Consider the following 17,078-nt stretch of genomic DNA (forward strand, 5'->3'; position numbering starts at 1 on the left):
TCCAGTCTAGCCTTTTTGGAATACAAGGCCAGTTTGGAGATTACGCTTAAAGGAAAATCACTTTTTTTTTCCTTCCAGGCTCCACAAAGAGAAAAACTGTCATAAGAAATATGTTCTTGGAAGGTTTTCCATAGAAAATTCTGCTAATGAGTGCCATGACAAGGAACATGTAAATAAAATCTCCTTGTCTCTTGTGGGTCCATTAGGGGTGTTCAAAACATCGGGAGATCTGCTTTTGCCCAAAGTGTGCGTTCATCAAATGGTGCACATCAAGCGGGCCCCATAAAAGGGGCTTCACACGGTTTCTGGTGCTTCACAAGGAATTAAAAACTATAAAGATCTGAAAGACTGTCTACTGGTGGTCAGTTGCCTGAAATTGCAAGTCTTCAAGCCTGCATCCAAGCCTAAGCTTTCGCTTTGACCCTAAGGCTATATTTACCCTACTGGCAGTTGGTGTCAAAAGACGCCAGACTGGCGTTACAGAGCTTTTGCATAATCATTTTCCAAAGAAAATATTCTATATGATGCGCATAAGGTGGCCTAAAGATGCTGCACAGCTTCCACCCCACGCAAGATCAATCACACAACAATGTCTAACGTCGATGTGGAGGTCTCCTCCATGTCTGTATTTTCACCTTCCCCTTGTCGTTCAACTAGTAATGGGAATGATGGGGAAACACCATTGTATAAAGGACATCAGAGGTGAAAATAAAGTGATGAGAAAAACAATTGTATCTATCCTCCTCCTCCTAAAAATGATTTTTTTTAAGCTATCCCACAGTATTATTTTATATTTAAATCTAGTTTTTAAGTGATTACTGTTTAATTGTCTCTGCTCAATGACACCTTCATTGAAGTATGCCCGAGCTCAAATCTATGAATTATTGACCCTTGTTATCTATTTCCTGCTCTCAAAAGCCATTTACTGACAGGAAAGTGTTTTTTGGCTGTAATTACTTATCAGTGAGGGTTATGCTATAATCTGACCCAGTCCCACCAGGACAGAAACTGCCACTTGCATTCCTGATGTTTACCTCTTTCAGGCAAAGAAAAAAAAGGAACACAGCATAGTTATTTGTGTGCTTGGCACTGTACATACATATGTATATCTCATCATGTCACATGTTACCTTGGTTGTACTTTAATACTAGTCTAAATCTATCTACTGTATATAATGTACCCGAGCCAAAGCTTGAGTCAAAAATTGCATACCTACCTAATAGGAGGGAAGTCTCTGAAATCTTTAGAGGTTGCCCATGGTGTCCTCCACAGCCCCTATTGCTGCTCGTGAACCCACCAAAGATTACGACCAAGGGTTCATCATCGGTAATCTTATCGGGACCCTCTTCAAGCATGAGCGTCGCCAATGCCATACTGAGCCTGCAGGTGTACAGCCGCGGCTATGCAGTAAGCCAGAGCCGCTCATACATTGGCAGCTCCATGCTGGAGCCGCTGTAAAGCCACGGTCGTGCCAGAAGAGGAGTGTGGCCCTGATCTGCTAGAGGGTCCAGGGCAGCATGGCAAGGCTCTGGAGGATGCAGAGGATTTCCTCTCCTAAGGTAAGTACAGTATATTCTGGCGTATAAGACTATTTTTTAACCCTTGAAAATCATCTGAAAAGTCAGGGGTCGTCTTATATGCCAGGTGTCATTGATGCCGGGTGATACGCCCTCCTGTTACTGCCTCTCAGATCTTACTGCTGAGGACTGTAGTGAAGCGGCGCAGGTGCACATCTGTGAGATCTGAGAGGCAGAGAAGGAGTTAAATAGGATACAAGGGCGGGCCAGAAGGGTGAAAGCGGCGTGTCTTATGGGCACAGCGCGATCTATTCTTCCATACTGCTCTGATAAACAGGTAGACAAGGAGAGCTGAGCAGGGCCGGGCCGGGCCGAGGCAGAGGCGAGAGAGGCTCCAGCCTCAGGGTGCAGTGTAGGAGGGGGCGCACAACTCGCTATCATTCCCCTATTGTGTTTGAAGCAGAGAGAAATAAGAAAAGGGGATACATGGCAGTGACTGCAAGCCAGATAACTAGAGATTAAGGTGTTGGGGGCCCTGGGATGCCTCTTAGTGTAATAGCAATCAGTGTGTGACGGCTGGGGTGGGAGGGATGGAGGAGGGGCCTCTTAGTCTAAGAGCAATCAGTGTGTGACGGCTGGGGTGGGAGGGATGGAGGGGCGCACTTTGGTGTCTCAGCCTTGGGTGCTGGAGGACCTTGTCCCGACTCTGGAGCTGAGCAATCCACTTAGGGAGAGTTGGCCAATCCAAACAGCCAATCGCCTATATAGTGTTATATACTGGGTACCACATACAGTACAGCATCATACATATCTGTTTATACACAGCATCGGTATATGATGTTTTTTTTTTTTTTTGGTGTGCGTTGGAAGAGGGGTAGTCTTATACGGCGAGTATATCTCAAACTCTATATTTTAACTGGAAAAGTTGGGGGGTCGTTTTATATGCCGGAATATACGGTATGTGATTTTTCACCCTAGCTTCAGTTCAAGTTTGCTTTAGGAGCATAAGTTTAAAGTCCCACTCTAGACTTATATGTTTTCAAATAAATGTGTAATGCTCAATTTCATTTTTATAAGCTCCTTAACTAGTATGGCTTAGACATCGGCCTCTTCCTCCACTACAGACTGTCGGTGCAATAGGTGGCTACCTTCTTAGAGAGATTTCCTCTGTGCCCAGCCTACTTGCTGTCTGAATAGCAGGATGATGTTGCAAACCTGAAGTGTAAATTACGTTGTGAGATTAATAATTTGTGTCTGTAGAACTAATCTTAAATATAACTTTTAATATTTTTGAAGTCCTATATTATTAATTAAATCTAGGTTTGAAGTTTAAAAATATTTTCTATTGTGCTAACATGGCTACTGTCTGTTCAGCTCCCAAACAGAGACATGATGACCTATTGAACTTTGCACCACCGTTGTGCTATCATAGGGGTTTACATAGCCACAAAGAAGCTTGCTGCTGTGCGGATCAGGGCTTGAACCATCTACAGCCTGAAGACGAGGTACAATGTAACGATTGTTTGTTATTCCTGTGTGTATGTGTTTGGTGTGTGTGTGTTTGGGGAGGGACTAGGTTGTAGTGGCTAGATTTCTAAAACAAGAAGTCCAATTTAGTTTTTCAATGCAAAGTACAACCTTTGTATTTTAACTGTTCAGCATTTAAGTCCACATTGATGCTGGGCTTTCCTGCTGCTCTGCACCCATCCATACAGACCTAAAAACGCTAGTGCCTGAGTAGTCCTGTAAACTTTTTGCATGAAATCCGGCCTTGGGGAAAGCCCTCTTCGTCAGAGGCCAATTATTTAGCCTCTGATGAAGTCGGCCTTCCTGCGAAACAGCTGCCAGGCTTATCTGCACTTCATCCCTGCTATAAGGAGATACAGTATAAAAGAAGGAAGGGACACCGATAGCCCAATATAGTGTAGTATGTACTGGTATGGGATGGTAAATGTAGAGTAATAAATTATACTCACAAACCAGGGTTACCTCCAAGGCAACCACTGTAAATGCAGATGGGGAGATTAGACCTGTCTGTACTCAGGGTTAAAGAGAACCCGAGGTGTGTTTAAAGAATGTTATCTGCATACAGAGGCTGGATCTGCCTATACAGCCCAGCCTCTGTTGCTATCCCAAACCCCACTAAGGTCCCTCTGCACTCTGCAATCCCTCATACATCACAGCCATGCTATGAGGCTGTGTTTACATCTGTAGTGTCAGTCTCAGCTGCTCCCCCGCCTCCTGCATAGCTCCGGTCCCTGCCCCCGTCCCTTCCCTCCAATTAGCAGGGAGGGAAGGGATGCAGGCGGGGACTGGAGTTCTGCAGGAGGCGGGGAGAGCAGCAGACTGGCACTATAGAGATAAACACAGCCAGCTCTGACAAGCTGTTTGTCAGCAGCGTGGCTGTGATTTATGAGGGATTGCAGAGTGCAGGGGGACCTTAGGGGGGGTTGGGATAGCAACAGAGGCTGGGCTGTATAGGCAGATCATCCTCTGTATGCAGATAATATTCTTCAAACCCACCTCGGGTTCTCTTTTAAGAAGTCGCTCTCTGTAGATCAGAAGAAAGAAAGAGGTAAAACACTCCTCCACCCGGGGTGGACACTTGTATGGTATACAGCGAACAGAGGTGCCAGCAGGATAAAAGTCACTAAAAAATTTAAAAATGCTCAGGAGGCAGTGGTGAACTTACCTTCTTAAAGCAGACACATAGACTGTCAGATTCAAAAACACAAATGTATTGACATACTCCGAATACAATGTTGCAACGCGTTTCACAGGTTTAATCCAGCTTCATCAGGCAATGGAAAGTGGTGAGTATATAACAGCATAGGGTCTGAGTCACACAGAGGCTCCTGGCATGACTCAGTGCTGTAACCACTGTATCTCATGCCTGGCTGCTAATAAAAATGCATACAAAGGTACGTGCCTCACACATTGTGCAATTTATATTCTTTTGAGAGCATGTACCAAGTGTACACAAGATCAGCTGCTCCCGGCTTCTGCAAGCATCTTGTGCAAGAACTTTTCTGCTTTACCCATAAGCTCATAAAACTATTAGATGGCATCTGATATGGAGAACAGATGCCATCTGAACAAAATAATATGGGGATAAACACCCCACTAAGATCATTGTAACTGCACTTTTATCTATGGAAATGAATTATCCTGTTTAGAATGTGGATGTATGCATGATATGTGTATTTTTATTATTATTATTATTCGTTTATATATTTTTATTTCATTTTCACTTCTCATTTTTTATTATTTTTCATTTTGAATGTTCATTTTGGTTTTTGCTTCTGTTTTTATTTCAGTTACTCCTTTTTACGTGCCTGAGGAAGCGGGCGTTAGACCCGTGAAATGCGTTGCAAGTATTTGTTGTGGAGTAAGATTAAAGCTGTTTCCTTATGTGAATCAGTGCGATTTGTCTTTTTTGGGGGAGGTGTATCATCCAGCACCCCCCTTTTTTATACATTTTTTTAATATATTTTAAGCATAGTGTTTTAATCGTGGGGCGCCTCTGTGACCTTCATCAATCAGCCAAACTGTTGGCTGGTACAAAGAGGTGGGTTATGACTCATTTTTGCATGATGAGAATAAAAAATTCAGAAAACCCAAGACCATTTCTGTACTGCATTGTTGAGGTTACAAAGCTCATCTGTGATGTTCTAACACTTCACTGATCAAATCCCAACACAGACAGCTGCAACGCATTACGATCAAGCCATATTTTATTCATTGGGTGGCCTACATAGTTTCTTGAGTTTGCATTTCCAACATCATGTAATGCTTGCCCCAAACTCAAAGTTGAAAAAGAAACAATATCTATCCAAAAAAGCAGAATAGTCCTCCCTCAATAGACCTTCTTATCCCCACTAACCATTTGGCCTAATTTGAAATATTTATTTGTCAAAATCATAGACACGTCGTTGACATACCCGTGACAATTTAACAAAGAACACCTTCTTTTCAAAACTATACTAGGACCAAAATTGAAGCATCAAAGTCAAAGAAAGTCAGCACCCCAAAACATCTGAAGGATAAAAGGACAATTTATTAACTTAAAGGTTCTGCTGATCATGACGCTGTTATGCATTTTCAGGAGTCTAATGTTTCTATAAGAATAGTTTTGACAATCAGAAATGGGATACATGTTTTTGTGTATTGAGCTGCCTAAGCTGGACTTAGTGATAGCTTGTGTTCGGTTGGAGCAAGTCAGAAGATCCCTTGCAGAACATTCCAATGAGCTTTTGCTCTTTCTCTGGTTAGATGACTTTTTAAGATTTTTAAGGTGTTGTTTTTAAAGTGTTGGGTACCTGGAAAATAAATTGTAAAAGTGGTCCTTCCATGATTTCGAGAAAATCTTTGTATGGTGGGGGATGCCATCTTTCTGTAAGGTCTATACTGAAAAGAAAGTCAGAGTTGTGAAGTAGAATCAGAATCAGAATCAACTTTATTCGCCAAATGCGGCAGACGCCGCACCCGGAATTATTTGTGGACGCATGGCCATTGAAAGCAAAGTACAGGTAATGCAATGTGAGTGGGTAGTTCTAGTAAAGAGCAAGTATGGGTCCATTTTCTTTGCAACATAATTGTACCAATTTTCACACAAATTAAAATATTTATGAAAATATATTGGCATGAGAAAACACATTTGCCAATGCATTTAAGACAAACTGTAACAAACATACCTGGTGTGGTCTCTGCAGGCTGCTCTGATAGTTTGGAGCAGCTGGAGGAAGCTTCTTCTTCTTCTTTGGTCAAAGGCATCCCCGGCTCCCCTGTAGATGTGGGTCGGCGTGTTGTTTCTGGCAGGACGCGCGCTGCTCAGAGCTGCCTTTATAGGCTGAGGAGGCGTGTCTGATGGGGTGTCAGCTTTGATGTCATCACCAGCTGACACCTTATTGCAGGAAGTGCTTTCAATTCTGGGGGCTGGGCTTTTGCTCTGCCTCTTGGGTATTTAAGGCCAGAGTATTCACTTGCTCGGTGGCATTGATACTAATCAGTTCGCTGGTTCTTGGCCTAGCTAGTGAGCAATTTGAGCTACATTGATGTAGTGTGTAGCTGCACAATATATATGTTGTTAGGAATTCACCTGGAGGTTCCCGCAATGCGACCGCTCCTGACGAGAGTTGCGTCGGGTCCTCCAGTTCCGCATGTCAACGGCCATCCTCCGCTGGTGATGCATGCACTGGGGATCGCTCTGCGCATACTGGTGGGCGGCTCTCGGCCACAGTATGGTCTGAGGCGACGACAGAGGTAGTGTCAGCTGACAGTTTAGTCAGCTGACAGGGGTTATTTAATAAATCTAAAATATGAATCCTGTCCCTGGCCGGAATTGAACCCTGGTCTCTCACGCCAGAGGCGATGCCTTTAACCAGTATGCTATAGCTAATATACAGCCAGGAGGTTGTTAGTCAGCTGAGTAGTTAACCAACTAACATGTATTGCTACCTGTGTCAGCTAACCTCTTCAGCTGACACTTAAACAGGATTATTGCCTGCATGTGATTGGCTGCTGTGTGCATGTGGTCGACCACTGATTGGTTGCATGAAGTATTTAAACCTGCTGAGTGCTTCCTGTGATTGCCCGTGATAGCTTTGGCTGTGTGCTTTTGCTGGGTGTGATATACTGCTTATTGATTACCTGTGAACCGACCTCTGCCTGGAATCTGACTACGCTTTGCCTGCCGCCTGAACCGACCTTCTGCCTGATCCCTGACTACTCTCTGATCTCTGCCCGAACTGACCTAGGATTACCTGACCTTGATTTCGCATGCTCCTTGTGTACCTCCATACTTCTGATTGTACGTGTATGACCTCGGATTGTTACTGGACTCTGCTTATCTCCTGTTAGGTTCTGGTGAGTTACATAGTTCACTCTACGTTCAGCTCCTATACCTTGCACCTACAAGGCCTGGGTGTAACCGAAGTCGGGCAGGTGTTGTTTCCTCACCTCCCGTTCAAGTGGGGACACGCCACATAGGGTGAAGAAGGTGGGGATAGATTAGGGCATAGGAGCTGAGCTGTAAACTGATAACTTGCCAAGCCTGACATTACATATGTACTCTAGTTAGTCAGTCTTGTTATTTTGTAGTTTATATTTTGTAATATCATATTGTAGTTATCTTATTGTAATATTATATTATATTAGTAACATTATATTGTATATTTTCTGTGTACCGACCTCCTGCCTGCCTCTTGACCTCGCCTTTGCCTAGTCCTTCTGCTTTACTGCCATCTGATTTCCGTGTTGACTCGGCCTGGCCCTGACTACACTATTGATCTTCCTTACAATATGACTGACATCTGACTTGTGTATGACCCTGATTGCTTATTGACTACGATTATTGCCTAGCTACCTTGTAGTTCGATACCTCTGTCTTTGTGTATGACTACGGCCTGAACCTGACTACGCTTACTCACTTCTGCTGAAAATTTTTACTAGTTATGTTAACTCTTCACGTATCAGCGTGATACAAACAGTATGAATACACAAATTCTTAACAAACTTATCCTTTACATAAAGTTTAGGAAAAATCCATTCTTTTTTAGTGAGAATTTTGAGTAAGGCATAAAAGACTTTGGTGAACATCCATGCTCATCTCTAATTGTAAAGATCGCCCAATCCTCACTCTTAAAGTGACCTGAAGAGACCTAAAAATGCAATGCTGAACCTTAACTTTCTCCAGCCCCCCTGTAGCCCGCAAGGTTCCTCAGTGTTCTCTGGGCTCCCTCTGTTCTCCCATAGGCAGCTCAGTGACTTGGCCATAAGTTATGCGCAACTGTGCCCAGCTTGATCATGCGTATGACGCTGTGAGCGTTCTGTACATGCGCGGTTCTTAAAAAAACTTCCCACCAAGTCATGCAGCTAACGGAGCTGTCAGAGAGAGAACGGAGGGGACCCAGAGGACGCCAATGGACCTTGCAGGTTACGGGGCTCTGTTCAGGATCACTTTAAATGCTTGGAAGATATGCTTCCATGCTTCTCTGTGTTGCAGTTAAGAGGGAGAGGTAATCATTTAGCATTGGTACCCATGTACAGTAATACTCAGAGGCACGTGATCATTAACCCTCTGAACTCAAAACATGCACTCACAGCAAGCAATAACAATTAGGTTGCAAGAATGAAGGGTTTTAGCTTCCAAAGTGGACTGCAGCAATTCTGTATCTGTACTAGACCAATTCACGAGCGTTGAGGTTTTCCATCTTAGAAGTGTCAGTTGATCACTCACTCGGCACATGGTGCCCCTTATTGTGAGTCCCAGCTGGATGAACATAACTACCCTTGTTTATATTACTCACAGGGTCACTGGGTCACTAGAGATGGTCCATGAGATGCTAATAGTTCTGGCTCGCATGCTAATTTTATTGCAAATTGCATGCAGCCTGAAGTTGAGGGATAAAGATCAACAGGAGGCCCATTTGATTGGCCCAATTCCAAACTGCATTCAATTTGGATAAAGTTTACATTCTATTGCATATCTCTAGTTTTAGAGGATAAAGTGTGGCTCAAGAACTATAGTGATTGCTTAATCTGATTACCTGCTTTAAAAAGATACAGGACTAGGGGAGCTGGCAGTCATCTGTCATTGGAGAGATCCAAAAAATGTTTGCCCTCAACCCCCTTCCCCCCCCTCCCCAAAGAAAAAAACAAGAACCAAACCACTATTACCTATTTTATTTGAAACGTAAGGAAATGGATAGAAGCTTTGATGGTTCAATGTATGGTTCCATGACATTTGTAAAAAAAAAAAAAAAAAAAAAATGTGTATATGTTATATTTAACATATTTAAATTTGAAATTCTATTGCTTCGTTGAAGTTGACCCGTTCTTGTCTCCCCGAGATGATTACACCTTTGACCCATCCTCGTTTCCCGTTCTCTTAGTTAGTTGCCTTATTCATGTCAGGAACGACGTCTCGCAAGGCGTGAAAGGTTGTCCGTCACACTCAGAATCACCCTTCTCCATGGTTACGGCTTCTAATCAGTTCACATGATCGAGCTAACACCAACTGATGCTTAACTTTAATTCCGTTTCATTGGAAGTGGTGCGGGCCTTGGAAGGACTCTCGTCAGAATTTCGGAGGGGCTTGTCAGTTTGAAAAGAACATGACCTTTAAATTGCATCAGTATGTTTGCTGGTGCATAAGGCAAGGGAAGAAAGGTTCCGGTGATGGAAAACCTCCTTGAAAAAAAAAAAAGGAGAGGTATTAGTCTTAACACCGACACGGGCTTGTAATCTGAGCGTTGGATTATTGGCGGGGAATGGAGAGATTCTTAAAGGAGAATTCCTAAGAATGCTGTTTGCATATTAACTAACAATATAAGCAGCAAATAATAAGGAATGCATGGTGTATGGTCTTTGGTCTACTCTCCATGACTTGAAGGGTAACAAAGATCACAGAGAAGTTCCCGTCCATCTTTTAGCGTGGCCCGACAGAAATGACCTATTCTGAAAGGTAAACGGGGAAGGGTGGGGAGGTGCCTAATATATATTTAGTGATGGATGGGACATATATGTATATGAATATATTAAAAAATGAGGTATCTTACCTCTAAATGAAGATTCACATGTAAGGGAATAAGGAGTCTTTATTATATACAAGCAGTTATACTGTGGGCAACACGTTTCACGGGTCTCAGCCCACTTCCTCAGGTCATTACAGACAGATAATCTTATCTACGCCTATGTAAACAATTTACATAGGTGCCCACACTCCACACGGCTCATAGATAAGATTATCTGTCTGTATTGACCTGAGGAAGTTGTCTACAGTATAACCGCTTGTATATAATAAAGACTCCTTTTTACCTTACATTTGAGTCGTCATTTAGAGGTGAGATACCTCCTTTTTTTATATATTCATATAGATATATGTCCCATCCATCACTAAATATATATTGGATGCCTCCCCACCCTTCCCCGTTTATTGTTCACACCTCCTTGTGAGGTGATAATCCCTCGCTACCTGCAGGTTAGCCCTCAAGTAGAAAGGACCAGAAGAAGAGAGTGACCACCCAGTTCCAGAAGGTTCCGGGGTAACGAGCGGGAACAGTTTTTATTTCCGCAGGCACATACAGTGGTTGTAGGATTACAACCCATCTTATTGAGTATTTATTGCCCACTACATTCTGTATTATTTTGCACCTAACGATACTGCACCAACGTGCTCCTGGTCTCCCCATATCTATAGGCTAAGGTACTTCCACTCCTCTCATGAAGCGAATCCCCATCACCTGACCTGCTACATATTCTGAAAGGTCATTGTTTTCTTAGATCCTGCAGTTACTACATGAAAACTGCTGTACACAAGCTCCGTGTTAGGGTCTCTGACCCCCACTACTCCTTCCTATAATTGATTCATTTAGGGCTAAGCAGGTCATTTGGGTGCTGGCGGCCAGCTGGTAATACGGACCCCGCATAGACCATAATGGTAATTTGCAGTTCCAGAGTTTGATTTTCAGGGATCGGCTGTGGTGGCCGGTGAATGATCAGCTGCAGCAGCTGAGCGCCAAAAGCTTAATTTGGGCACCGGCGATTGGCTGCTGCAGGCCTGCATAGCAGAAATCGGCACCCAATCCTACCATAGCTGAGCATCGAGAGGTTAACGTGGGTGCTTGGCTATATAGTATATCCGAGAACAAGAAATATCAGGGCACAGTGGAGGAGCAGAGAAGGGTCGTTAGTGGGTGCCTGGGGTCCGGCTGTTATGTACCCAGGAGTGTGTATCTGTGCGTGTGTGTGGGGAGGGGAATAGGAATAGGGTTATTGTTTGAGGTAAGTAGGGGGTAGGGTTAGTGTGAGAATTAGATTAGTTAGGGTTATAGTAAATATCTGCAAAATTAACAATATTCTACTATTGGTAATATCCGGTTCCCAAACTCTCGTGCACCTTTTTTAGATGTACCCATGTCAGGGGATTTATTGCCTGATTTGATATGCTTGTGTGGAATATTGTACGCAATCCCCTTGTGAAGAGAGCTGAGGTTCTATTACCAGTGATGAGTGGAAATGGCAATATTCTTTTCACATTCATTTTCGCAAAAATGTGAAATTCAATTTTCCAGCACAAATGCTATAGAAAATAAGTCTTGTTTCTTTTGCATTTTTGTTAAAACCGTGAAAACACAAGCTATATCTGCATAACATATAAATGTTCTCAAAATCAAAAATAACATTTTCAATGCGAAAATGATTGGAGAAAATTTGTCTGTCTATTACCTCGCTTGATTTACTCCGCAAAACCCACGAAGGAGGTCTGAGACAGCGGCCGGGGGAGGGAATTATACCACACAATAGAAGTCTGCTACCAATGCCAGGAAAATGATAAAATGCTCATTTAAAGCTATGAAAATGCCAGTTACTTTTTATTGCATATACATCGAAAGGTTGTAGATTTTAAACATATGGTGAGTGTACTAGGGGGTACTTGGTAAACCCTGTCATTCAAAAAGGGGTATATTTTGTAATAATGTTGAGAACTACTGATCTACGAGACACTTGACACTTACTCTAGAGACTGAAGGGTTATATCGGCCTGTGCAGGTCCCCTAACAGAAGTCTCTTTACACTAAAAGAGTCAAATCAAGGTCAAACACCCAGACAGAGTGACTGAATCTTTATTCATTCAAATGAGAAGATAGATGAAGCACCAACCCACCAACAAAACATACCAGCAAACTTTTAGGCTACTTGCACACCAAGACGTTGCGTTAGGTGCTACGTTAAGGTCGCATAACGTGCACCTAACACAACGTATGGTGCTGCAAGTGAGGACGGTAGAGTGAGCCGCGTTAGGCGGCTCGATTCCTATAATGTCTCCCAGAGTGGCGCTGATTGGCCAGCGGGACCACGTGATGCGGAGCGAGACACTCCGCATCACGTGGTCCCGCCGGCCAATCAGCGGCCACCAGTGCAGTGAATATTAAGTAGCCATGTGCGCGGCTACTGTAGCTGGCTCTCCCCGCCTCCTCTCCGCCCCCCACTGCGCATGTGCAAACAGCCTAACGCGGCTATAGCCGCTCCAACGCCGTAGCATGCTGCACTTTCCGGAGAACTTGCAGCGTTACATGTAACGCAACTTGGGCTGTGTGAACAGCCCACTTGTGTTACATTGCTGTGCATTGGGGGAGCGTTACAGGCGCACTAACGTGCGCCTGTAACGTCTTAGTGTGTAAGCAGCCTTAAGTGAGATACCAGCCTAACAGCCCTTATGCAGGGGATCCTGCTTCTTCAGAGACCACAACGTGGTGATACATTGTGGTCTCTGAGGAAGCGGAATCCCCCTCCTGCGTCTATCTATAATTTGAATCATTGGACTGCAATCACGAGTCCACATTGGGGGGCAAGCAAAAGCACTACCTGCCTGCTAGTACATTTGGTGCCGACATCCATGGCTACAATTACTAGGTAATGCCCAGTGATGTTGATCCAGGGATTTTATCTGATTGCCATCTGGGGGTTGGGAAGGAATTTTTTTCCTTTTGGGGTTAATTGGACCATGCCTTGTAAGGGTTTTTCGCCTTCCTCTGGATCAACAGGGATATGTGAGGGAGCAGGCTGGTGTTGTACTTTGTTCTCTGGTTGAACTCGATGGACATGTCTTTTTTCAACCCAAATAACTATGTAACTATGTTATATCACTTTTTTCATGAATCTTTTTGAATTTTTATAGAGTCCTCACAATCAGGGAGACTTGACAATGATAATTGTGGAATCTCCTGGAAATAGCTTCAGAAGCACAAAGGAAAGGTATGTGTAGAATTGTCTATTCCCGGGTAACTCACAGCTTTTCTCCCTGATTCAGGTACACTTCAGGCCCCTTTTACGCGTGCATTGCAAGTGTGCATTACGTTACCCTGTTTTACCGCAGGGTAATGCGACGGAAATGCAAATGAATGGTGCTTTTTAAACTTACCGCGTCGTGTCTGAAGTGTTCATCCTGCCGCAATCCCGATGCAAAGCCTGCAGTGCGTTACCGCAAGAACCACGCTTACTCACAGTGCTTGGGGTAATGGAAGTCAATAGGCAACACAGTAAGTATGAATGATGGAGCACGGTGCGTCGTGGCAGGCATGCGTGGACTGACAGGAATCCTGGTGATGTACTTCCTGTCTAACAGTGAGCACATCACTGAACGGGGGACGTACTTCCTGTCTAACAGTGAGCACATCACTGAGCGGGGGACGTACTTCCTGTCTAACAGTGAGCACGTCACTGAGCGGGGGACGTACTTCCTGTCTAACAGTGAGCACGTCACTGAGCGGGGGACGTACTTCCTGTCTAACAGTGAGCACATCACTGAGCGGGGGACGTACTTCCTGTCTAACAGGAGTACATCACTGAGCGGGGGGAAGCGCTATGCATAAGACTCTGTCAGCACACAGGGTCATATGATTGTCATTTTTTGCGTTGTGGTGGGATGTAGGAGGGGTATCCCATCGCAAAAAACCATCCTCAGTGACAGTTAATATATAAGTGAATGCACTCCTCACGGTATAATGTGTAAAAACAAGTTCCGAGGATCAGAAAACTCACTATGCAGCATTATCCTCACAATGACCGGTGTCATCAAGTCAAATTGGTAACATTAACAAAGATGGCTTAATTGGCGTCGCAGCGTCCCCCTGAGTTCTGCTCTCTGAATCCTCTGGTGGTGAATTTCTTTAGAGGCTTTCAATAAGTCAGGAAAATTGTCAGACTAATTAAAGTTTTGCGGACTCTGGGGAGAGCTCAGAACACAACTCAGAACTGCTGGTGCAATCTGCACAAATGTGTTGTTAATTTCTACTGTTGGGGAGTGTGGGGGGGGGGGGAGTAAGAACACAACCACCATCGTAATACAGCCTCAACTGGGCTCCACTGGAATCCAGGGGCATCATTGTTGAATACGGAAGTAATTTACTTAACTGAACACTTGGTGATTGTGGAATTTCCATAGTAACCTTGTGACTAATAAAGAGCAATGGTTTCGTGGAGGTTTCTAATAACTCTTATTATTGTAATACAATGTGTATGGGGGAGATGCAGCTACTAAAGTAGAGAGAGAGACATCAGACATGGGCCCTGATTCACATATCACCAGTAAAATGTATGTGTGCACACAGCATACAAGAACTTAAAGAGGAACTCCAGTGAAAATAATGTAATAAAAAAAGTGCTTCATTTTTACAATAATTATGTATAAATGATTTAGTCAGTGTTTGCCATTGTAAAATCTTTTAAACCCCTGATTTACAGTCTGACATTTATTACATGGGGACATTTTTACTGTTGGCTAGGGATGATCGGAAAGGGGAAATTCCGTTCCACCGGAATTCCGCCAGCGCTAAATTCCACAGAATTCCGCATTCCAGCGGAAAAACATTAAAGTGATCACAAATGAAACCTCTTTAATGCCAAATGGTAGCCCATGGGACCTAGTGGCTGTTCCCCCGGTAATTTTTTTTTTTTTCATTTTTGATTTTTTTTTTTTTTTTGCAGCAGCAGGTGTCCCTTTAAGCCATGGGACCTATTGGTGGTCCCATGGCGGTCATTTTGGCGACGCAGGAGGTGTCCCTTTAAGCCATGGGACCTATCGGTGGTCCCATGGCGGTCATTTTAGCACCGCAGGAGGTGTTGCGTAAGCTCTGGGACCTGGCGGTGGTTCCATGTCGGTCTTTTTGGCGCTGCAGGAGGTGTCGCGTAGGACCTGGCGGTGGTTCCATGGCGGTCTTTTTGCCGCCGCAGGAGGTGTCGTGTAAGCTCTGGGACCTGGCGGTGGTTCCATGGCGGTCTTTTTGCCGCCGCAGGAGGTGTCGCATAAGCTCTGGGACCTGGCGGTGGTTCCATGGCGGTCTTTTTGCCGCCGCAGGAGGTGTCGCGTAAGCTCTGGGACCTGGCGGTGGTTCCATGGCTGTCTTTTTGCCGCCGCAGGAGGTGTCGCGTAATCTCTGGGACCTGGCGGTGGTTTCATGGCAGTGGTTTTCGGTGCCGCAGGAGGTGTCGCGTAAGCTTTGGGACCTGGCGGTGGTTCCATGGCGGTGGTTTTCGGCGCTGCAGGAGGTGTCGCGTAGGCTATGGAAGCTATACAAAATGGTTGGGATAGGTTGCTAACATAGGATTGATTGGTTTTTGTTAAGACTGTAATTCCTGCTGAAATAATCCTATTTCCATGTGGGAAATCTGTTTTTTGTCACTTTAATCTTGTTCTAGGGGCTTCTTTGTGATTGGCTCACAAAAAAGTTTGCACTCCGCGGAAATCCACATCGTTCTGCGGAAATTCCGCAATACCGCTATAGCAATTCCGTTCCGGTGCGACGGAAGGGAACCACCAAATTACGGTCGGAATTGCGGAAAACGGAATTCCGCTGAATTTTTTGAGCATCCCTACTGTTGGCAGGTGATGTAACTGCTGCATGCTTTTTTGGCAGTTGGAAACAGCTGTAAACAGCTATTTCCCACAATGCAATAAGGTTCACAGACAGGAAACTGCCAGGAATACTACGATCCTCAGTTTCTTGTGGGAGGTGTTTCACCACATTATCAGTCATACAGCGCCCCCTGATGGTCTGTTTGTGAAAAGGAATAGATTTCTCATGTAAAAGGGGTATCAGTTACTGATTGGGATAAAGTTCAATTCTTGGTCAGAGTTTCTCTTTAAAGGGAACCTGAAGATCATTTTAAAAAAAAGCCACTTACTTGTGGCTTCTGCCAGCCCCCTGCAGCCGTCCTGTGCCCGCGCCGTGACAGAACGATCCTCTGGTCCCCCGCCACGGTGCAGTTTTGGTATCTCCGACTTGAAAATCGACAGCCATTGACCTGTGTGGCCCTGGCCGTGCGCATCCTCGTTTGCACTCCCGGCACCAAGAGTGTCCTGCACAGGCGCAGCATGAGAAAACCTCATACTGTGCCTATTCAGGATGGTCCCGGCGCCGGGAGCGCGAACAAGGAAGCGGCGCAGCAGCGGCCATCGCCCACAACCACCATTATAGCTCCCAACAGACCCTCTTTTGTAGTGACAGTCCCTCTTTGGGAGCCCTGCCCCTCTGTCCTCCTCATTTGTCCCTCTTTCAGGACTTTGTCCCTCTTTCTATGTAAATATATGCATTTTTCTACTGAAAAATGTATTTAATTGGCTCTAAACTTTTTTCCTATCTTTTAAATATATATATTATTTTCAATTATTAATACGAAGGAAAATTAACCTGTATAGAAAAGACCAGTGTGATTTGAATTATAAAACAACATATTTTTCTAATGAACTCTTTATGGTATGCGTGACTAGGGGTGTGCCAGGGGAGTGATCAGGGGCGGGGCTTAAATCTCCCTCTTTCTCATCTCAAAAAGTTGGGAGGTATGCACCATATGAAAGAGGTAAAGAGAACAGGAAGATCACAAAATGATGATTGTGGGCGATGACCACTGCAGCTGTGCGGCTCTGGCTGCCAGCGTCCTTGTGTGCGCTCCCACTGCCAGGAGCGTCCTGCGCAGACACAGTATGATATTTTCTCATGCTGCGCCTGTGCAGGACACTCTCGGCGCTGGGAGCGCACACAAGGACGCTGGCAGCCAGAG

At 44.5% G+C, this 17,078-nt stretch overlaps 1 protein-coding gene across 18 annotated transcripts in view; it reads left to right on the plus strand.

Annotated features, from left to right (window-relative positions):
* The window catches only part of LOC137539170 (uncharacterized), an 892,710-nt gene that overhangs the window by 451,766 nt on the left and 423,866 nt on the right, over positions 1-17,078 (plus strand). For 13 of the 18 annotated variants that reach the window (XR_011024949.1, XR_011024942.1, XR_011024944.1 and 10 more), the window contains 2 exons: positions 2,892-3,022; positions 13,198-13,274. Coding sequence is in view for 4 of the 18 variants with exons in the window: in XM_068261675.1 (XP_068117776.1) it covers positions 2,892-3,022; positions 13,198-13,274 (208 nt within the window). In the remaining 14 variants the exon portion in view is untranslated. Of the gene's footprint in view, positions 1-2,891; positions 3,023-4,834; positions 4,907-13,197; positions 13,275-17,078 lie in introns of those variants that run through there. The other 5 variants (XR_011024946.1, XR_011024947.1, XR_011024948.1 and 2 more) reach the window with 2 other exon arrangements.

The sequence above is a fragment of the Hyperolius riggenbachi genome, chromosome 11 (assembly GCF_040937935.1).
Source record: "Hyperolius riggenbachi isolate aHypRig1 chromosome 11, aHypRig1.pri, whole genome shotgun sequence".
Classification (NCBI taxonomy): domain Eukaryota; kingdom Metazoa; phylum Chordata; class Amphibia; order Anura; family Hyperoliidae; genus Hyperolius; species Hyperolius riggenbachi.